This window comes from Pseudoliparis swirei, chromosome 17, assembly GCF_029220125.1.
Source record: "Pseudoliparis swirei isolate HS2019 ecotype Mariana Trench chromosome 17, NWPU_hadal_v1, whole genome shotgun sequence".
NCBI classification, from domain to species: Eukaryota; Metazoa; Chordata; class Actinopteri; order Perciformes; family Liparidae; genus Pseudoliparis; species Pseudoliparis swirei.
The window spans coordinates 120673-144118 of NC_079404.1; the positions used below are offsets into that span (position 1 = coordinate 120673).

The window sequence follows — 23446 nt, forward strand, 5'->3', positions numbered from 1 at the left end:
AGGTCAGCATCAGGACCAACAGGACCAACAGGTCCGCTTCAGGGGGATGGGCGTACCTTCTCCTGCGTGGACTCGGAGACGTAGAGCATGTGTCCGTGCGGGTCCATTTCCTCGGACCAGCCTCTAGGGGGCGACCCGTACTGGCTGTCCGATTGGCTGCTGCTGCAGTTCTCCTGAGGAGAACAGCAGCTTCGTCAACAGGCTGGAGTCTCATAGCTTCACATCATCATCTTCAGGGTTAGGGTACCACAAGACCTCTGACCTGGACTACTACCTGTGGGCCCTCGGTCTCTCTCTCTCTCTCTTTCTGAGCCTCTCCTCTCTCTTTCAGAGCCTCACCTCTCTCTCTCTCTTTCTCTCTGAGCCTCACCTCTCTCTCACACTCACTCTCTCACTCAGCCTCACCTCGCTCTCTGCCGTCTGGCTGTCTCCTCGGCTGCTGCCGCCGGCGTCCCGGCTGCGCGGCGGCTTCCAGGTGCGCTCCCCGCTGGCCCGATTGTAGTAGAAGTGCCTCCCGCTGAGGTCTTTGTGGGTCTCCCAGTCACCCAGGATGTGGAGCGGGGAGCTGGAGGGGATGGGCGGCAGGCTGGACTGAGACAGCTTCAGCTCCTGGAGGTTGGTGTAGACCGGCGAGTCGGACCGGCCCTGAGCCGTGGGGGATGTTGTCTGGTGGAGGAAGGGGGAGGAGTCAGATCCTGAGGTTTTTAAGAAAGATCTAAACTGTACTTGTTCCCTCGAGCTTCTCCAGAGTGTCTGCTATTGATTCAAAGGCATTGCATGAATTTAGAGACCGAAAACCAAACTTCTCTCTCAGAGTTCTGAGTCTCCACAGTGCAGGACAGGGAGCAGCTGATCACATCTCACGGCTCGCACAGATACAATCACATAATCATTCATCACTGATCGAGACCTGGGACACACAATGTGGCGTAAAAGGCGACCGCTATTAGCATGGGAGTGCTAACGTGTGTAGCACTTCTCAAAACAGAAGTTACAAAGGAAAGAGAAAGAGGGAGATAGAGAAGCAGAATGGTGAAAGCAGCGTCCGGGAGCAGGCGCCGTAACCAGGGAGCAGACGCCACAACCAGGGAGCAGACGCCACAACCAGGGAGCAGACGCCGTAACCAGGGAGCAGATGCCACAACCAGGGAGCAGACGCCACAACCAGGGAGCAGACGCCGTAACCAGGGAGCAGACGCCGCAACCAGGGAGCAGACGCCACAACCAGGAAGCAGACGCCACAACCAGGGAGCAGGACGCCAGAACCAGGAGCAGGCGCCACAACCAGGGAGCAGACGCCACAACCAGGAGCAGGCGCCGAACCAGGAGCAGACGCCGTAACCAGGGAGCAGACGCCACAACCAGGGAGCAGACGCCGCAACCAGGGAGCAGACGCCACAACCAGGGAGCAGACGCCACAACCAGGGAGCAGACGCCGTAACCAGGGAGCAGACGCCGTAACCAGGGAGCAGACGCCACAACCAGGGAGCAGACGCCACAACCAGGGAGCAGACGCCGTAACCAGGGAGCAGACGCCGTAACCAGGGAGCAGACGCCGTAACCAGGGAGCAGACGCCGTAACCAGGGAGCAGACGCCGTAACCAGGGAGCAGACACCACAACCAGGGAGCAGACCTGAGCGTCTGTCCACTCACTGGGTGACGGAGCGTTTGGTTAGGACCGACATCACCGTGTTGCTGTGAGGAGAATTTAACGGAAACGAGGATGAGAGAAGAACACGTGGTCGAGCGCCACGTTCACAACATGACGTGATGGACATTGAACAGCAGCGACCTCGGAGCAGACCATGTCGGACCCTAGAGGCTCGCCGTGAAGACCACCTCTACGTCACTCTTCCACAGACCAAATATGGTCTCTTTGGTTGCAAAAAACACCAGAATAGACCACCAGAATACCCGAACTTGAGGCTTCACAACCGCAGCCCACGGACCAATGGGGTTTCTTTAATGGAAGCGGCATTGCCAAATCGCTCTCATTACTCACTGAGGGGTCTCCGCCAATCAAAGACCATTAAGAGTCACACTTTGGGACGAGGACAACTTAATGAGCGCCTCTGCAGACTGATTTCAGCACATCCATAATCAGTATGACGGGTCTGATCCGTGGCGCTGGCTACAAACAGAACTATATGTGAAGAAGTTTTCTTGCCGATTATTCCTCTGGTTTCTTGGAGGCTGAGCAGCATGCGGCCGACAGCTGACACTAAGCTCAGGTTGATGACTAATCCGGCCCTCCTGCCTGCAGCTGATTAGTTCAAGCCAATTACGCTGCCTCGCTGGCCCGGCTGCCCACTGGCTGACTTCCTATTGTTCACTCTTTGACATTGTAGTAGATATGGAAGGCGGTATGCATAGATTTAATCACTAAAGTAAAGAAGAAGAAGAGTGAAGCTTCATAAGTCCACTTCCTCTACATGTGGTCCCGCTCAACGTTAAGGACCCGTCAAGACCAACGTAGAAGGCAAACTCGATACAGGAAAGAGCACCGTGTATGAAATATATAGATATATATATACAGGTATATATATCACACTGAGCTGGGGGTCCAGAGCCATCGGCCCAGTCCGATCACCAGGTGTGCAGAACGACCCGTCAGAGAACCACACCTCAGACTCCTGAAGTCCACATTGGTCCAACCCCTCAGAGAAATCCACATGGTGATAACACGAGTCTCTCTGTGCAGCCGGAGGCTAGCACAGCGAGGCTGCAGCTTTAACCCTTCACTTGCCTGACACCTCGTGTAACGCCACACAGCGCTCAGTACTTCCTGTTTGAGCCTCCACGCTCTGCAGCTACCGCAGATGGAACCAGACACTTTACAGCGTGATTGAAGTCCATGTTGCTTGTCAAGCTGGCTTCAGTTTTACTTCTAAATAATGGAGCAGATTGACATGGCACTGGACGACAGCTGAGACACTCGCATCTCTTCAGCTCTGGGACTAACTGACAGATTACTGAAGGCTCCGTGTCGGCGACCACATAGAGGACATCAGGCTGGAGGCCATCACAAGCTTATTGATCCACGCTGGACGAACAGCTTGCTCCCCTCTGCGGTTAAAAGGGTCAAAGGTCACGCTCTGTTCAGGCGTCACATGGTGAAGTCTACATTGACCACGTTCCACATGGCCGGTCAGAAGCAGAGCAGCACACTGCAGGAGAATATCCTGGTACTTTATGATGTATTTGTATGGGTACGCTTCCCTTGAGGAAGGAGGTCTGAAGCACCTTCAGGACAAAGGACCTGCTCCGCATGGATAACCAAGGCTGGGCCTTAAAGCTGAGGACAGACCCGTCGTGGTTAAGCATCACAACTACAGCAGAATCAGAGCCGGTGGCGATGTGTCACTGCATGAGAAACACAAGGTATTCAGAGAAGACTTCATGTGACATCAGACCACACCAACGTACTGCCCAATACTCAACGTGTTCCTTGTATTGCAAACATAAAGTAGAAGTAAAGAGAGGGGTGAAGAGTCACACGGCGACCCCGGCCTGGAACACTGACACAAAGGTCCTCGAGAGAAGAAAGAAACCACAGCAGGTCTACTGGACAGCTGTGGTCATGGAGAGAGTCTGCCCTCTGCCTTCACTGGAGGACAGGTGTGTGTGTGTGTGTGTGTGTGTGTGTGTGTGCACCACCGCGCTCCAACCTCCCAGAGACGCCTCTTTCTTTCTAAAAAGTGAAAATGTCCCGAGAGAAGCTGCCATGACTCAAGGTCATGACTCCATGTTCTGAGCCAAACCAAGAAGATCCTGAATGAGAGTCCCTGTCCCGGGACCAGCAAGTCCTCCAACACAGCCAGACACTCACCATGTAGGGCGGGCTGTTCACGTACGAAAACATGGTCCAAGAAGAGGAGCGCGATCCAGTAAGGTCTGACGGGGGGCCGAGCCAGAGCTACGTGGATGAACAGCTTCAGCAGCCTCACTGCATCCAGACTGGATCACACAGACCAGCAGAGGCCTCGGGCAGATTAAAGGGTTTTAAGATCTATTTAGGGCCTCGCTGCTCACTTCTTAAAGAGGAACACTCATTAGCTGAGTGACCTGAGCCACTGAGAGAGAGAGAGACTGAGTGGATTGCTTGACGGGTGGCCATGCTCAAAGTTCACCCAACAGGCCATCCATCCTCATCCTCCTAGTCCTGGTCTGGTCTCAGGCAGCAGACCAGCAGCTGACCCAGACCTCCTCTCACCAACACTGTCCAGATCATTCTGGGGGTCCAGAGCAGTGGCGGCTGGTGAAATTTTTTTTGGGGGGGGGGGCGCAGTTTAAATAGCACTCAATGAGAAGAAAAGAGGTTTTGAGTAGAATATTGTAAAAAACAAAGCTTTATTTAAAGAACACAACGTGCTCAACACTGTCCAATAACAACTATCAACACACTGTAACTTTGGGCATGAGAGGTTCAGAGCAGCTTTAAGGAACATTGGGTTGGGTTTCAGAGGTTTACAGAATAAAAGAGTTTCACCCTCACATGAAAGAGGTTCAGAATAGAGTCAGAAAGAGATCACATGTTACATTGTCTGACAGAGTAGACCCACTATATGTAAAGAAAAGTAGCTCCTCTCTTTAAAGTGGGCAAACGTCTCCATAACTCTGGTTAAAGTCATCATGTCTGTAACCAGCCTGTTTCATTATTCTGGAGGGAATGTGTCTGTTTTTCAGAACTTCTTCGTTGTGTTTTCGATGCCAGTTCGGTCTGCAAACAGGGTTAGCTTCATGCTGTTAGCGAGTTAGCTCCATGTTCTTAGCTAGATAACTGCGGCAAGATTCGTGCTTTACACTTGTCTGAAGCTCTGTAGATCCCTCACCCCGTTGTAGTCCAGAGAGTTTCAGTCCCAGGACTTTGGAACAACAGACAGGGGAAACTAAACAGCATTACTCACTGAGCCTCCAGCTAACAGCTCCGTTAGCTACCTGCTCGTAGCTCCGTGGAGCTCTCTGGCTGAGGGAACGATACCGGTGTCTGATTGGCCGAATAGTCCAGTCACGTGAAATAATAAAACGATGTCATTGGCCAATGAGCGCACATTTTTGTGGCCCAAGATTCACGTTTCATCCGCCAATGAGAAGCCGTCCTTGCCGAAACGACTGAAATGTTTGCTCGCTGCCGCACACACACGTTGGGCCGGTGTCCCGTAAAGGGGGCGGGGCTTCTCTCCGTGAGGATGAGTGGCGATATATTATATTTTTTCACATTAACTTAAGTGGTTGTTGACAGGCTGACGGTCTCCCACACACATTTAGCGCGTCAACACGGTATATTTACTATTTAAATGATTTGGCATATAATGTTTGGACATGCCTGGAAAACCTCTAACGGGTCCAGGAGGCGTCTTCATTAGAGGCCCGAACCACGTCAGCTGACTCCTTTCGATGCGACGGAGTAGCGGCTCGACTCCAAGCTCTACCCCATGGTCCTAAAGCCTCTCTGCTCTGGCTCGAGCCCACAACGCCGTCTGAAACCCACCTCCTCCACAGAAGGTCATGTGACAGGAAGCAGAAAGAGGAGAACACCCCCCGCCGTGTTTCTGTCCTTTGAGTGTCGGAGGAAAATATGAGATTACATGTTGAGTTGTGGAAAGTCATCAGCTGTGTGGACACTAATACACGCCCCCTTCACCGCTTCCTTTAGGCCGCCACAGGAAGGTCAGCGGGGAAGATGAGCCGCACATCATCTACCTCAGACTGGTCGCATTCTCTCTCCTGACCACCAAGGGGCGACTCCTCTGGTTGTATAGAAGTATATGCTTCATGTGATCTTGTTGTGGACCCGGTGCAGGCTGATCCAGGGACCTTGTTGTGGACCCGGTGCAGGCTGATCCAGGGACCTTGTTGTGGACCCGGTGCAGGCTGATCCAGGGACCTTGTTGTGGACCTGGTGCAGGCTGATCCAGGGACCTTGTTGTGGACCTGGTGCAGGCTGATCCAGGGACCTTGTTGTGGACCTGGTGCAGGCTGATCCAGGGACCTTGTTGTGGACCCGGTGCAGGCTGATCCAGGGACCTTGTTGTGGACCTGGTGCAGGCTGATCCAGGGACCTTGTTGTGGACCTGGTGCAGGCTGATCCAGGGACCTTGTTGTGGACCCGGTGCAGGCTGATCCAGGGACCTTGTTGTGGACCTGGTGCAGGCTGATCCAGGGACCTTGTTGTGGACCCGGTGCAGGCTGATCCAGGGACCTTGTTGTGGACCCGGTGCAGGCTGATCCAGGGACCTTGTTGTGGACCTGGTGCAGGCTGATCCACAGACCTTGTTGTGGACCTGGTGCAGGCTGATCCAGGGACCTTGTTGTGGACCTGGTGCAGGCTGATCCACAGACCTTGTTGTGGACCCGGTGCAGGCTGATCCAGGGACCTTGTTGTGGACCCGGTGCAGGCTGATCCAGGGACCTTGTTGTGGACCTGGTGCAGGCTGATCCAGACTGTGGGCAGCACCATGTGCGATGGTGTAGCTTAATCTCCACGAGCAGAAACACATGTTGAGCAGGATTATGAAGCAAAGGAAACATCAGCCTATCTGAGGAGGGCGGGAAGGAGAGGATGCCCTCAGGAAGGAGGTGAAGAGGTGGCAGACAGGAACATCTGGAATCAACATCTGGCAGATTATTATATTTGATCAAATCAATGCAACGCCCCGAGAGAAGGACACACTCCCGGTGTTGGAGAGTGGATGTGAAGGAGTAGCTTCAGGTAATAGGACGCTTATGAAAACCTAGTCATGAATATTAGAGATCGCCTCACCTCTACACACTGGCCCTTTAATCATCAATCATGGACTTTAATGAATAATACTGGTCTGTGGTGACGTGGGCGGGGCACCATGGTGAAGTGGGCGGGGCACCTTTAAAGGCCACATTTAAATGTCCAGCCCCTCTCCCATTGGCCCACGTAGCACCATGACTCGGAGTGTGAGCCTGTGTGGGGACAGAAAGGTGCATTGTGTCCCGTCCTATGGGTCACGGGTCGCTCATCCCACTACCGGACCGCGCCCCCCCCAGAGAGACGCTCCAGCATTCACTGTGAAGCCATTGTTGTTGTCCCTGTCCGGGAGAGGCCGTGTGTGTCTGTGCCGTCACACGCGTCAGAGACATGGAGTGCACCATCAGCGGGACACTGGGTCTGCATGTGGACCTGAGAACAGGCCCAGGTTCTTGACCCTGGAGGTCCTGCTGCATCTAACCCGAACACGGCTGCGACGTCACGCCCGATGCTATGAGCACTTCCTCTCAGACTTCTGGAATCACAAGGCCTCCATTAAAAAATACATTGGGCTTCCCTTCTGGAAAATGCTAAATAAGCACGCTGCTCCAAAGTACTTCACAGAACCACTTTCCCAGGCTCTAAGGGGTCCCGTTGGTCCTCTGCGTGACCCATGAGGGTCTTGGTTGGGGAATTGATAGTCACAGAGCCGCTTCTGTAGAAAGAAATTTTATTTCCACCGGGCATGTCCACATTAGCAAGACTGGTGCCGTTGTTTTGTCGAGCCGGCATCGGCCCGTAAAGGAACTCTGTCTGCGGCCCGTTGACAGGATGTGTGCCGGGCCGGGCCCGGAGGACTCAGTAACCTCGAGCCACCAGGCGGTCTTCTCCTGCCGAGTGGTGCCGATGGGGATCTGGAGCAAACCGGGTCAGTGGGTTTGCTTCAGAGACACAGAGGGAGATTGGATCAGGGCCCAAATGGGCTCAGAACTGGTGGAGGTCCAGACAGCTACTTTATGAGCTCAGGGTGTAAAGCCTGAAACAGGAACTAAAGAGTTAAAGTTATGTTCAGCTGCAAAGGAAAACTTCACCCGTAAGATTCTTGTAGAAAACGAGTTTTGTTTCTTGCTCCATGGAGAGTTAAACGGAGGGAGTCCTTTAGGAATTCAATTAAAACATCCATTGATGCAGCCTGATCGAGCTGAGCATCATCTCCAGAAGTCACGATTCAAACCGTCAGCCTGGATGAGGCTGAGCAGGGAGCAGAAGACCCTGAAGTCATTGGGGTATTATTATTCTGCTTTTTATATGAGAACATTGGGTCATATTGGGGGTACTTATATAATATATAGAACCCAAAACTCACAAAATGTGTCAGGCTTGGTGAAACTAGACGTACGATATAGACGTAACATTTGGGTTTAAAAGAAAGTGCTCTCTAGCGCCCCCTCAGTCTGAACCGTGACACCCCTCACTCAGAATATCCGATGAACTCGACACGTCTCACATGTCCACTTGGACCTGCTCGACAAGAAACCCTCAGCTTTAATGTGTTCATTAGTATTCATCGTTTTAGATTGTGTGGTGAGGACATCGTGTGAGTGTTGGCTTCATCGCACGGAATATTCTCCAAAGGTAACTGTGGGGAGTCATCGAGTATTGAAGCAACTTCCAGGGGGGGGGTGGGGGTCTGACCTGTAAACCACTCTCGTCCCACAGTGGCCGCTGTGTAAAGCTCAGCCAGCAACACTTCTTAGATGATTATGGCGCTTTGGCCTGCCCCGTCTTTATAATCCATAACAAACACTGTTCTAGTAGCATTTCACTGGAACACACACACAGCTTATTCTCTGAAGCTCCCAAACAAGGTACAAGGGCCCTGCTGTGCCGACTGATCAGCTGGCTGTGGTCATGAAGCCAAACTCTTCTTCTCCTGGTTTGCGTGTCTATTTTAAAATCAGTTGATGTTTTAAAAGTAATCCAGAAAGAAGACGAGCCGTACAGCGATCTAGTCAGATAACATGTAAACGCGGCGTGATGCCGGGGTCAAAGGAGCTGGACTAGCGGGTGTCTGTTGAACCACGAGCATAGCATCAGGGTGGAGTTGGTCTCCGTCAGCTCCATCCATGGCAAACAATCACTGCCTGTCCCAAGCAGAGACGAGAGACGGCATGCTCAGCCAGTTACATCCTCATTTGTGATTCATCATGTTTGTCCTCCTGGGAGCAGGTGATGTCAAAAGGCTTATCAGGGCGAGTTGAGCTCATCTGGACGCAGACAGCTTCACAACAAACAATGTCAAGGATTTACTCATGAACACAACTGGAGTGTTGACAATTTAATTTGATTTTAAACGAGCACTTTGGTCCAACTTCTGACTTCCTGGCTTGAAGAACTGGAGCAGAAGATGAAGTCGTGGCTTCTGTCCACAGAGGTTTGTTTTGCTCCAGCAGAGATAGTGCTGACCCGACCAAGGTCCAGCACCCACAGAACCACACATGGTGCTTTGAATGGTGGACCGACAAACATGAACCAGGGAGCTCCTGAAGAACGGGTCCTTCTTTAGAACCAGGTTTTAGGCCTTCCTTCTGCATTAGCTGCTTGGTGGTCTTTACTTTTATTGTAACATGAGGTCCACTTTCAGCCACGGGCCCAGATTACAACGTGGAGGTAAACTCTGAATATTTCATTACATTTTGTTGCATCACTGGGCGATCCATCCCAAATGACTCCTGGTAAATCTACGCTGGACGTAATCAATGAGAGAAAGCATGTGGCTCACCTTTAGCCAACACTTCAAGGGAAGAAATAGGGTTAAATGCCCCCCCCCCTCTTGTGGTTTGTCTGGAAGCCTCAGGGAGGGGGAGGGGTGTAATCCTCTTGTGTCACAGGATCAGGATCGATGTGGGTAAGAATAAAATAAATGGTGGTCTCAGGTTGAACTACATCTGACAACATGATTCAGAGACTGGGATGAAGGGAATAAAAGGTCACCACAGGAAGAGGAAGAAAAGGAAGGAATAAAAGAGGTGAGAGTGAGAAGGGAAAGTTGCAGAGAAACTGACAGAGGAACGAGGAGAGCGGCAGCAGACTCAGGGTGTAACATCACGTTACTGAGGGTCTGCTCACGGCCTCCTCGCTGGGAGCAGGAATGTCAAGCATGCACTGGAAAACAAGCGGGGCCTCCTCTTCAGCCGGGCCGGGAGCAGCTCCAGAACCACGGGCCGCATGGAGCAGGTTGCCGTGTTGACCAAGAGGACATGCTCACTTCAAAGGGACCTCGGCTTATTTGTAAATTGCTCTGCAGCTAAAGATGGACGTGCAGTGAGCAGGTCATGTTCGGGACCAGGAGGTCAACCTGGAGCGTCCAGCCGCCGCTGACCGCCACATGAACAATACACACATTCTGTGCACGTGGGAGAAAACTTGCGTCACTGGACAATAATGATCCGATTCACTGCACAGCAGCAGTTAAATCCATCAAACCTCCCGGAGTGAACACGTATTCAAAGTGCCCTTGGCGTTTCAGCGTCCCCTTCTCGCTGCACAAGTCAGCAACCAACAACTCGGCAGAAACAACGAGGACAATGACCAGAGTAGGGCTGCAACAACGAATCGATAAAAATGATTATTAAAATAGCTGGAGAAACCGGAGCGGAGTGAGAGGACAGAACGCTGCGTTGTGAGAGCCAATCAGCGCTGAGCTGCTCCTCTGTTGATGAATCTAATTGGCTGCTGCTGCTCACGTGGCGCTGGATGCGGAAGTCCTTCACGTAGTCGGAGACATTCACGGAGCTGAGTGCGCCTCCGGGTGACGTCATGACCCCAGACACCAGGGCGCTACATGTTACCACGTGTGGCATTTCCACAAGAGTATAACGTAGAAAACGTGGGGGGGGGGGGGGGGGGTTTCGTGGCGGATGGCGGAAAATATTTTTCGACGGAGAAAGGCAACAGAGATAAGCCCCGCCCCCTCACCGACACGTATGACGCGTTTAACCCATAAATAGCCAACTCACGAGAGTAAACCGCTGTCAGTCTGTTTATGACGGGTTCATCCACATGACCAGTGAACAGGTTCATCCCATGACCAATTAACAGGTTCATCCACATGACCAGTGAACAGGTTCATCCACATGACCAATGAACAGGTTCATCACATGACCAATGAACAGGTTCATCCACATGACCAGTGAACAGGTTCATCCTCATGACCAATGAACAGGTTCATCCTCATGACCAATGAACAGGTTCATCCACATGACCAGTGAACAGGTTCATCCTCATGACCAATGAACAGGTTCATCCTCATGACCAGTGAACAGGTTCATCCACATGACCAGTGAACAGGTTCATCCACATGACCAATGAACAGGTTCATCCACATGACCAATGAACAGGTTCATCCTCATGAACAGTGAACAGGTTCATCCACATGACCAATAAACAGGTTCATCCTCATGAACAGTGAACAGGTTCATCCTCATGACCAGTGAACAGGTTCATCCACATGACCAATGAACAGGTTCATCCACATGACCAATGAACAGGGTTCATCCACATGACCAATGAACAGGTTCATCACATGACCAATGAACAGGTTCATCCTCATGACCAATGAACAGGTTCATCCACATGACCAATGAACAGGTTCATCCACATGACCAATGAACAGGTTCATCCTCATGACCAATGAACAGGTTCATCCACATGACCAATGAACAGGTTCATCCTCATGAACAGTGAACAGGTTCATCCACATGACCAATAAACAGGTTCATCCTCATGAACAGTGAACAGGTTCATCCTCATGACCAGTGAACAGGTTCATCCTCATGACCAGTGAACAGGTTCATCCTCATGACCAGTGAACAGGTTCATCCACATGACCAATGAACAGGTTCATCCACATGACCAATGAACAGGTTCATCACATGACCAATGAACAGGTTCATCCACATGACCAATGAACAGGTTCATCCACATGACCAATGAACAGGTTCATCCTCATGACTAGCTTGGTTGCTAGGCGCCGCACGAGTGGCTGCCTTTCACAGCAGCTCCCATGCACTTAGAGCTTTTCTTATATTATTTGTATTTTATGTTACTCTGTTGCTATTTTGTTCCCCTCCCCTGACTATCGGAGTAATCAGCGCACTGACAGCTAGACACGTCAAGTTTGTCATGGTCTTTATGCTGTTTTTAAAATCTATTTTCACCACTGTGTCTGGGGACCCGGCACGTAGCCATGGAGACCGTGTTTGTCGACTCAAGGGACCAACTGGTGGCTTTTCGAGACGCGGCGGTGCTGCTGCCCGAGGCGAGATCTGATGTTCCCCACGAGCTGCGGAGAAGGAAACGGGGATGCCGTGCAGGGGTGAAGCGTCGGGCCAGGAGAAGACGTTTTAAACCCGTCCTGCCCTCCGTCATCGTGGGAAACGTGAGGTCTCTCGTCAACAAGGTGGACGAGCTGACGGCAGTGACCCGCCATCAGAGCGAGTACCGGGAGCCTCGTGGTGTTCACGGAGACTCGGCCCACGGAGTTCACTCCGGACACGCACGCTGCGCTCGACGGGTTCTACGAGCGGACAGGACAACGGAGAGCGCGCTGCTGGCCGGCTGGCCGAGGCGCTCGATGTCCCCTCGGCCAGCTCCCCTGTGGGAACAGAAGCGAGCGTCTCCCCCAGGCTTTGCAGTGCAACGGGCAGAAGGACCGTCCGAACGGAGCTGACGAGCGGCGCTGTGGGACATCGGATGGGCCGACTTATTTGGCCAAACACTCCAAGATGCCAATGATGTGGACATTTTTCATTTTTTCCAACCCCACATTGGTATTATCCTTAGACTTGTTTAAATGTTCAGATGTAGAAATGGATCACTTTAACCTGCTGACAATTCACTTTAATCACTGCCTTGTATATATATATATTTTGTATTCCTCTGTACATTTAATATTGTATTTTGTTTATTAATGCTCTAATGTGCACCCGCTGCTGTGATCCTGAAATTTCCCCATTGTGGGACTAATAAAGGATTATCTAATCTAATGACCAGTGGACAGGTTCATCCAAATGACCAGTGAACAGGTTCATCACATGACCAGTGAACAGGTTCATCACCGTGGTGACCAGTGGGTCTCCAGGACCGTTCCATGACTTTAAACCAAATTTCCATGATTAAACATTTTGTGAAAACTCTGTATACATGAACAAGTGAGAAGATGTAGTATTTAAACTAACAGTGAGAATTCCAAAGCATACCGTATATATTCCGTGTAAATTAACATTTGAATATAACACATTTGTATTACTTTTCCAAACATTTTGGGATTTTATTTTTTTCAATTACTTATTTAGGCCCTGAAATAGCCATTTAAAAATTCCATGACTTTTCCAGGTTTTCCATGACCGTATGAACCCTGTTTTGGATAAAGGGTTGAAAATTACTGTTTGTTTTTTCATCCGATTAATCGAAAAAATAATCAACAGATTAATCGCTAATCAAAATAATGGTTAGTTGCAGCCCTAGACCAGATGTTCGCGAGCTGCGGCGACTGCTTCCTCCGGCCTTGTGCCGACGCCCCTCTCAAGTCATTCAGCTCCACGGATCTCCGTCTGCACCTAACAATGACACCATGTCCGTCTGTCCCCCCGTCTCTGCTGGTTCAGGGTCTTCCCCCTCACCCCTTCAGCAAGCAGGACGACCACACAGCAGGTTGAAGGCAGACGGACTGAACTTTCCTTCTGTCTCCCAACCCTTGGAGAACCCGGGCGGATGCCTTTAGGGGTATGTCATAGTGATGCGGGCATCCCTAAAGCCACCTCTCCAGGACGTGTTCTGTGAAACACGAACGGAAGGCGGCTTACTTTTGGGGAGCGACTGATCCAGCTTGTAATCTGTGGGGGAATTACTCTTTTTATTTCCACGGCGCGTTGGAGCTACAAGGAGTTACTTAACAAGACAAACGTGTCGGCAGCTGGAAGAGGAAGGTGGCTCCTCCTTTGTGGCCGACACCATGTGGAGCGTGACGGAGGCAGTGTTTCCCCTGCCATTAGAACAAAATCTCCGCCCGCCACCCTGTAATTTTCGTCTACCTACTATTGAAGTCCCCCCCCCCCCTCATGCTTTGTGTTTCATCTGAAAATGGGGAACAAGGAAGCGTCTGAAACAACCCAAACCGCCCAGACACAGCCTCCTGGGTGAGAACAGACTTTAACATCCTAGGCAGGACTCAGGAGGCCGGCTGACATCCCTGACCTTTGACCTTTGACCTCACGTCGGATCAGGAAAAACTCCCAAAGAACCCTTCAGGGGGAAAAGGTAAGAACCCTTGAGGAGAGAACAGAGGAGGATCCCTCTCCAGGATGGACAGAACAATAGATGTCATGTGACCAGAAGGACAGAGTTAAAATACATTCAATGAATATGAAAGAGTGGATGAATAGTTGGTAGTAGCCCGAGATTAACCAATCACACGCGCAGGGACACGGAGGCGTTCATCGACACCACAAGATCAGATCCAAATCAATTAAGAGGGGCAGCCGGCACAGCCGGCACCGGGAGGCGGAACATGGCTGCATGCTTCATATCGGTTGTCCAGCTTATCGTCACAAGGAGCTCGACCCAGTTCGTGTGCTCAGCCCGACTCGGAGCACACTAACCCAATACCCTCATCTAGGGGATTCTCAGCCATCTTATTGAGATAGTTATGCTAAAAAGACAACTGATGAATCTGATGAGCGTACAACTCAAAGAATATGATCAAACTTACATGTTAATATTCTGAATATGTGTGCATGCATGTAAACAGTCAGTGTATCACTTGAAATATTCATTAATCTGTCATTTCACTTGAAACTAAAATGTTGCACTAAAGTTCTTAATTAAATGAAAATACTCTTTAATTTTCAAGTATATAATTCACACAAGAGTCAAGAAAAGTAGGCTTCATCATGTGGTTATTTCATTTAGACTAGTTATATACAGTAAACAGCCCTCATCTCTCCTCTCAGGGTTAGGGTTACAGAAAGCGGAGGAAGTGAGGAGATGAAGAGTTGTTTGGTACATTTTGATGTTTCAGGACGAACTAAAGCCACCTGGCAAAGGGAGTCGCTTCCACCTGGCCGGAGACTGAGAATGAAAAGTGAGTTTATTTTGTGTGATTTGAAAAGCTTGAAATTAAAAAAATCTTTAAAGGCCAGCGGCAACATGGAAACAACCTCTTTTCTCTCCTCGATGATGAAGTAGCCGGTCCGCATGTGGCTCTGAAGGTGTGACCTGTGTCTCACTCGGCCTCCCCTCACGTGGAACATCACACACGGCGGGCGACAGACTGAGCCTCAGATATGACCTACTTTCCATTCAACCAGTCTCTCTTTGTTCACTCCGTGGTGGAGGAGGAGGAACAAAGAACACAAGCAGCCTTGGAAACCAGCTGACCCTGACCTAGACCGGCACCCCAACAAATGGCCCCGGAAGAGCGGTGGCTCTTGAAGGAAGATCTCGTCTTTGTTCTAGTCTGATCCACCTCAGCTGTAGACGAGGGAGAATAAACCTGCAGCCCTCCACCCATCATGCTCCTGACTCAGAGGGACAGATATCAGAGGGTGGGAGGTCACCCTGGACATGCAGGGAGAGAGAGGCTTCATGGGGCCTTTTCAGTGGGGCATCAGGAAGCTGGGATCCCTGCATCGTGCTCAGTCACTTGATACAGACATGTGGGAATAAATCAGGGAGCATGGAAGAAAGGAGCGGAAGGCACAAATAATGAAAGAAGAGAGGCTGTAATCCAAGTTCCCATCTCCACCATGCCCAACAAACTTTAACACAGTGACCGGTTTCTGCGTTGATTATTCTCTTCAACTACCAAAGAATGCAGGAAACGTCCAGATCAGAATGAAGCGGGTCCTTGTGGGACGCCATCTCTAAAAAGATGAAGTAGCCCTCACCTGCATGTGTTCCGTCGAGCTGCTGCTCAGCTCATCCCCAGACTCAGAGTCGTTGTGGAGCTTGTTCAGGCGGTCGCCCGGCGGGGAGGCCTTACCGCTGTCCGGACTTTGGTCGTGGTTGTTCCCCACTTTGAGCGGGGGCGAGTCAGCCCGAGTCCGTGGCAACGTCGAACTGTTGCCGTGGTGATGGTTGTTGTTGTTGTGAAGAAGCACCAGTTCCGCCACCACCTTGCAGTGGTGGGGACTCCCCACGTTCTGGTTGGCGTCCTTGGACAGGGCGGGCGGCGTGACGCGGTCAGAAGATGGCGACGGGGTGGAGGAAGGCGACGGGCGCCCAAAGCTGGACATTTCCGGATGGGGTCTGTTGAGGTTTTCATTAGACGCCCGGCAGATATCCAAAGCGGTGGGTTTGGCCCTCAAGGTGGGCTTCTGGGGGGGCATGAGCGCCCGCCGTACCTCCCGGACGTACTGCGCCGGCACGTAAAAGGCCTTAGTGCCCTCCTCCTTCCTCACCTGCCACCAGTCCTCGTTAGTCTTCTTCACCAGCATGTAGCACTCTCCCTGGCGGATGGCCACCATCTTGTCTTTGGCCTTGTACTCATAGTCGTACTCCACCTCGATGTAGATCTGGCCCAGGGCGATGGATGGCCCCTCCCGGTCGGCCATGGCTGCCGGAACACTTGAACTCTGACCTCAGCGACCCAGGCCAGGGGGGCTCATGTCTGGCTGCAGGGGAAAAGACAGACTGTTAAATGTCACATGATATTTGTCTATATTTCTTTTAAAAAGGCACAAGACCTTCAGCAAACTAACATACGACAACACGTGTACGAAAACCACATCAACATGCTCAGGTTTCATCCCACCAGCCTCGCAGTGGGTCACACCCCCAAAGCACGACTGCTGTAACACATGATGACACGATAAGGATCGCCACAGGACCAAGTGTGATCATCCACAACAAAGAGAACCCCGAGCGCTCTGGTAACCGACACCACCGCCAAGGACATCAGCCCCAAACCCCATCACCTTGTGCGGAGCTGAAGCTGATAACGTGACCCCGAGATGCTGCACGCGATCCGCCGGCTACAGGACTCCCTGGAGCTCGTCCTCCCTCTGACAATGCTTCACAAAAAGAAGGATGTGTCTTTTCTTGGAGCCCTGCACTTTGGCATCATTTCTCATTAATGCACCTGCAATTTAGAAACCTTTAAAAGGCTTTGGGGTCAGGGGATAGATGGGCCCTCGCCAGACCTGCAGAGTCATAGATCTGTCTGTCAGAGTGTCCCACCGCCGTTAGCCTAAATAAATACAGACCATAGTAGACGAGCTGCTGCCAGCTCCCCTCAGATCACATTCTCCCTCTTCCTCCTTGAAATAGATGCCTCCCCCGGCAAGGACCGACATCCTGGCGGTGAAACAGGTGCTTTTAGTGAGGCGGTGGACCACGCCACTGAATCTAAAAGAGTCCATCCTCCTGTGAAGGAATACACACTGAAGCCCAGAATAGAGCCGCCTGGGCTGCTTTCTCAAATTGGATTTAAATTGTTTGTTTCATGGGATTCAACGCCATGAAACACAATGCTGCACTATGCCAGGTCTGTGTGTGTTTCAGCCGTGTGTGTTTCAGCCGTGTGTGTTTCACCCGTGTGTGTTTCAGCCGTGTGTGTTTCACCCGTGTGTGTTTCAGCCGTGTGTGTTTCACCCGTGTGTGTTTCACCCGTGTGTGTTTGAGCCGTGTGTGTTTCAGCCGTGTGTGTTTCAGCCGTGTGTGTTTCACCCGTGTGTGTTTCAGCCGTGTGTGTTTCAGCTGTGTGAACTTCATTCAGAGATAAAGGATGAGCACCTGTGCCCTGCCAGCGGGGGAGAGGGCCACGCTGCAGGTCAGTGGAGACACGGATCCCAAAAAGATAGCGGCTCCCAAATACACACCAGTGAGTGACCGAGCCCCTTGAGGACCAGCAGACCAATCAAACACGTGGCATTACATGATGAGATCCTCTTCCATCAACTCCGTGAAACTACTCTGCCCCTGATTGGTGGTTTCCCCAGACGTAGAGGGACGTGTAATGGTAGAAAACCTCCAGCAGGGTCCACGCATGCAGAGAGGGCCCTGAGGACACCTGGCTGAGGCCCCTGCTGCTCTGCTGTGTGACATCACCGTTCACTCGGTTCATGATAGGCTGGTCTTTAAATGTCACAGAGAAGTCCATCAGGATGTGAAGCAGAGGTCTAGAACCACAAAAAAGGAGCCAGAGGGGCCACAGAGGAGCCACAGAGGGACCACAGAGAAGCCACAGAGGAGCCACAGAGGGACCACAGAGGGACCACAGAGGGACCACAGAGAAGCCACAGAGAAGCCACAGAGGGACCACAGAGGAGCCACAGAGGGACCACAGAGGGACCACAGAGGGGCCACAGAGGGGCCACAGAGCTGCAGCCTTTGTCCCTCCATTCAAAACAGATGTGGCCAGAACAGCACCGCTCACCATGTGCTGCTGCTAGTGCTGCTGCTCCGCAGTCGCTGCTCTCTGCGGTTTATCTGCTGCAATGTGCGTTGCATGAACGACTCCATTCTTTGATTGAAGACATGTAGGAAGCCCTGACGACAAGCAGGTTGGTCAATACGTGGGGGGGCTGAGGGGCGGGGGGGGGGGGGTTAGGGTCCCTTCCAGCCCGCAGTGATACACAAAAGGAGTTTAATCCATGTGCAGTTATGACAAAGGGACGCCGAGGAGCCTGAAGAGGGGACCGAGCTCCCCATGCCTGGAGAGCTACAGACCGGCCACAGACCGGCCACAGACCGACCACAGACCGGCCACAGACCGACCACAGACCGACCACAGAGCGGCCACAGACCGACCACAGACCGACCACAGAGCGGCCACAGAGCGGCCACAGAGCGCCACAGACCGACCACAGAGCGGCCACAGACCGACCACAGACCGGCCACAGACCGGCCACAGACCGAGGCTATCACGTGGAGACCCACACACAGCGGTCTCCTCGCCGTAGTTCACCCGGCGGGGAGCTCCCGTTGGGGGTCCAGGAGGCTCGTGCACACAAAGCTCTGCAGGTCCAGCCTGCAGCGGCAAAGTACCGCCGACAGAGCCACCAGTCTGGCGCTGACCAGGCGGGGGGGGGGGGGCAGCCCCCCTACACACAATGAAACATACTAACCTTTACAACGTCCCCGGTCTCCGGTCTCCGGTGTCCGGTGTCCGTGTGTCCCGTGGCGGTAGTTAGGAGCAACGTTCCCCCTCCGTCGCGTCGGCTGCTCGGCGCACGCAGCTCTGTTTGCGGCTCTGTTCTGTCTCGCGCAGTCAAGCTGCGGCAATGCGACGCATATCCGCCACGACCTTCACAATAAATGCTTTAAATGGACAGTTTTCTGCCATGTGGGTCTGTCCTATGGAGGACTCAAAATGACTTAAGTATAAATAAATAAATGCATGAATAAATATAAGTTATAAATCAACAGGACATCATTAAATACATATATTTCTACATTTCTGTATTGCTTCATTTATTTATTTCTCTATTTACGTGTCCACACGTATTTCTTCATGTATTTATGTGTGACATTTACGTGTCCGTATATTCAAATGAGCTGGGCGGTCCGAACCTCTGTCTGAAGCATGATTGGTCACAGGAGTGTGATGCACCTGGTGTGTTGTGCTCGACTACTTCTGCCTGGCACATGATGCTGAAGCTCGCTCAGCTAACCGTTAGCAGAAGTTAGCCGAGACAGCTTTCTGACTTCAGCCGTTTATCAATTCCAAGAACACTGAGTACAGACTCGTGTTCTTCTGGAGTCTGGTCTTGGGAGTCTGGTCTTGTGAGTCTGGTCTTGGGGGTCTGGTCTTGGGGGTCTGGTCTTGTGAGTCTGGTCTTTGGAGTCTGGTCTTGGGAGTCCGGTCTTGGGAGTCTGGTCTTGTGAGTCTGGTCTTGAGAGTCTGGTCTTGTGAGTCTGGTCTTGGGAGTCTGGTCTTGTGAGTCTGGTCTTGGGAGTCTGGTCTTGGGAGTCCGGTCTTGGGGGTCTGGTCTTGGGAGTCTGGTCTTGGGAGTCTGGTCTTGTGAGTCTGGTCTTGAGAGTCTGGTCTTGTGAGTCTGGTCTTGGGAGTCTGGTCTTGGGAGTCTGGTCTTGGGGGTCTGGTCTTGGGAGTCCAGACTCTCGAGGACGCAGGACGGTCTTTCTGGTCTTGTGACGTCACCACATCAACTGTTCTTGCTCATGAATTTAGTCCACTTATTCACTGTAACATACTTTACAGTGGAGTAGAATGTGTTGCGGTGTTCACTGTTGTTTGGCGTCGGCTACGAATAAACGGCAATAACTATACAACGTCTCGTAGCTTCCTGACCCAGGGTCGCTACAATATGAAGCTATGAATCTTAACCTTCAGTCAAATTGACGTAACGTTATCTTTTCATAAATAATAAACTCTTTGTGCTCGTTAGATCCTCCAAAACCTAATTATATCTCATGTTTAGCCGCTACGGAGACGTCAGAGCCAGCGGAGCATTTCAAAAAGTCCTGCCCAGATCAGGCTGCTCTATATAAATATATATATATAGATCAGGCTTCTCTCGGCGGCCGCACAGCGCGCTGAGCGCCCGGAGCTCACTGGCCCCGCGAGCAGGACCTCAAATCTCCGTCCCATATCCTTATTAGGCTGAATCTCGATAAACCGACCACAGATTTGATGCTTAAACTACTAACTTCTCGGCTGAAAACATCCTTACATTACATTCCGTGACTCAACAACAGTATTTAGAATGTACTGACAAGAACGCATAATAAACGCTGTTCGTCGACAGCAGGGCGATTCAACTTCAGTAGCAAGTGGGCCGAATAAGAAAATCACGGGGGGTGTGAGGGCCGCACAGAATATTGATCAAATAATGGCTACAGTAATGTATATTTCCACAGGTAAACAGTCACACACGAAAATGCGTCGGTATTGTGTGGCAAAAGTGTTGCGAACAAGCATCACTATAAACATGTTTCAAAGTGTAAATATCCGCTCAAGGTAACCAGTTGTTTCAGATCCCTTCAACCAAACTGTTCCCATGAAAACATAAGAAATGTGACTTAATGGATCAATATATAAATGACTTGGGATGAAAATAATATCTGGTGGCGCAGCGCACAGACTGCATGTCTTTCAGTGCAGACTCCTTTTGCGTGAAAGAGATCGAAACCAGGTCGGGCGATCTTTCTATTTTTTCTAAAATGTATTTCTTCCTCCGTGGCTGTGATGCGCTGCTCACTTATACAATCGTAATCGCCGACATGGATATGAACGGTGGCTTGAAGATCTCCAGCAATATGTTTGTGAATGTGTGACGAATCTGGTGAGCGAGACAGAGCCCCGCTGCAGATGTGAAGAGAACACAACGCACGCGTAGGGAAACCAGTAGGTCTGAAAACCAGTAGGGGTGTAACACCGGCAACCAACACGGTGCGTAACATAAAGATGTAACCATACAGGTTTGGTTGAGGCAACAGTGAAACTCAATGGCTCTGGGTTAGATGTCTCAATGTATAAAAGAGGCGTGTCCGTCAGTTTTATTTGTTCTTACCAAGCTATACTGATTTGCAGGCAGTCTTGCGGGCCATAGTTAAACTCAAACGGGCCGTATCCGGCCCTCGGGCCGCTAGTTGAATAGGCCTGGTCTCCAGGTCCATGTGCTCGGGATCGATTGCTTCTGTCTTGCTCCCCGATTTGACCAATCCTGTTCAACAATGAGGTTCGGACCGCCCAGCTAATTTGAATATACGGACACGTAAATGTCACACATAAATATATGAAGAAATACGTGTGGACACATAAATAGAATAGAATAAATAGAGATATAAATAAATGAAGGAATACAGAAATGTAGAAATATATTTATTTAATGATGTCCTGTTGAGTTATAACTTATATTTATTCATTCCTGTATTTATTTATTTATACATTTATTATTGTATTTATTTATTTATTTATACATTTATTTAAGCATTTATTCATTTATTCCTGTATTTACTTATTTATTTATACATTTATTTGAGCATTTATTTATTTATTCCTATATTTATTCATGCATTTATTTATTTGTACTTAAGTCATTTTGAGTCCTCCATACTGTCCCTACCTGCTACGGCCTTTATGTTTAAGGGGAAACGGGAAGCTGGAGTTAATGTGGCCGGTGGATCCGTTGCTCGTATAGTGACAATATCTATTTGTAATTCAATGAAAGCATGGCAATGTCTTTAAATATTAATCCAAACAACCTCTCCAAATAATACATTTGTGTGCATGACTGGCCGAAACGATCTACTTCCTTCTTGTTGACACACATGTTCATAAAAGGCGTCAGAAGGTCAGAAGGTCAGAAGGTCTCCATGTTTGCATTGCAAACAGTGCAATCATCTTCATTTGACTAGATTGTCTAGAGGCTCCCTGCATCCTCAAAGCCTTACGAATACAGACTTACAGATGATGCTCTCATGCATTGTAAAGTTATTCTCTCCATATGTGATGTTGTCGACATTATAATCTACATTGAGTAGAGCACATGTTACCTTGTTTTGGGAATAGTTTGTTTTATTTTCAGAATCAGAATCAGAATCAGAAACAGGTTTATTGCCAAAGAATGTTTTCACAAACAAACGAGGAATTTTTTTTGGTGGAAGGTGCAACATTTGGACATGACAAACAAACAACAATCAACGCGACGGAAAGACAACAAATAATGTGAGAGTGTTTGGGTGTGTGCTTCAAGTGGTGTGTTTTAGTTAAAGTGCATGTTAAAGTGACGTGTGTGGAGGAGGGAAGAAGAAGGAGGAGGAGGAGGAGTGGGAGGAAGAGGGAGGAGGAGGAAGAGGAAGGAGCGGGAAGAAGGAGGAGAGAGGAAGGTGGAAGAAGAGGTGGTAGTCCTGGGGGTGACAGTCAGTCAGTCCCGGGGTCCATTCATGAGCCCGACCGCCGACGGGAAAAAGCTTTTGTTGTGGCGGGAGGACTTAGTCATGATGGACCGCAGCCTCCTCCCCGAGGGGAGGGACTCGAACAGGGAGTGTCCAGGGTGGGAGGGGTCGGCGACAATCTTTCTGGCCCGCTTCAGTGACCTGGAAGTGAACAGGACCTGGAGGGAAGGCAGATTGCAGCCGATAACCCTCTCGGCCGAGCGGATGATGCTCTGCAGCCTACGCTTGTCTTTGGCTGTGGCTGCAGGGTGCCAGACGGTGATGGAGGAGCAGATGATGGACTCAACGATGGCCGTGTAGAATTGTACCATCATCTTCCCTGGCAGGTTGAATTTCCTCAGCTGCCTCAGGAAGAACATCCTCTGCTGGGCCTTCTTGGAGATGGAGCCGATGTTCAGCTCCCACTTGAGGTCCTGGGAGATGATGGAGCCCAGGAAGCGGTAGGACTCCACAGCGTCGACGGGGGAGTCACACAGGATGAGAGGGGCGGGTGGGGCTGCATTCCTCCTGAAATCCACAACCATCTCCACTGTCTTTAGAGCGTTGAGCTCCAGGTTGTTCTGGCTGCACCAGGTCACCAGGTGGTCAGTCTCCCACCTGTAGGCGGTCTCGTCCCCACCAGAGATGAGTCCAATGAGGGTGGTGTCATCCGCGAACTTTAGGAGCTTGACGGACTGGTGACTGGAGGTGCAGCTGTTGGTGTACAGGGAGAACAGCAGAGGGGAGAGAACACAGCCTTGGGGGGAAACCTGCTGGTGGTCCGGGAGCCTGAGACGTGTTTCCCCAGCCTCACGTGCTGCTTC

General features: G+C 50.8%; 1 protein-coding gene across 1 annotated transcript in view; it reads right to left on the reverse strand.

Annotated features, from left to right (window-relative positions):
- The window catches only part of arhgap12b (Rho GTPase activating protein 12b), a 28388-nt gene extending 9429 nt beyond the window's left edge, over positions 1-18959 (reverse strand). Inside the window, exons 1-4 of the mRNA XM_056435664.1 lie at positions 18851-18959; positions 15671-16396; positions 406-666; positions 57-173 (exon numbers count right to left, since the gene is read on the reverse strand). Coding sequence (XP_056291639.1) covers positions 57-173; positions 406-666; positions 15671-16336 — 1044 coding nt within the window. The 5' untranslated portion in view covers positions 16337-16396; positions 18851-18959. The remainder of the gene's footprint in view (positions 1-56; positions 174-405; positions 667-15670; positions 16397-18850) is intronic.
- Positions 18960-23446: the final 4487 nt, after the last annotated feature.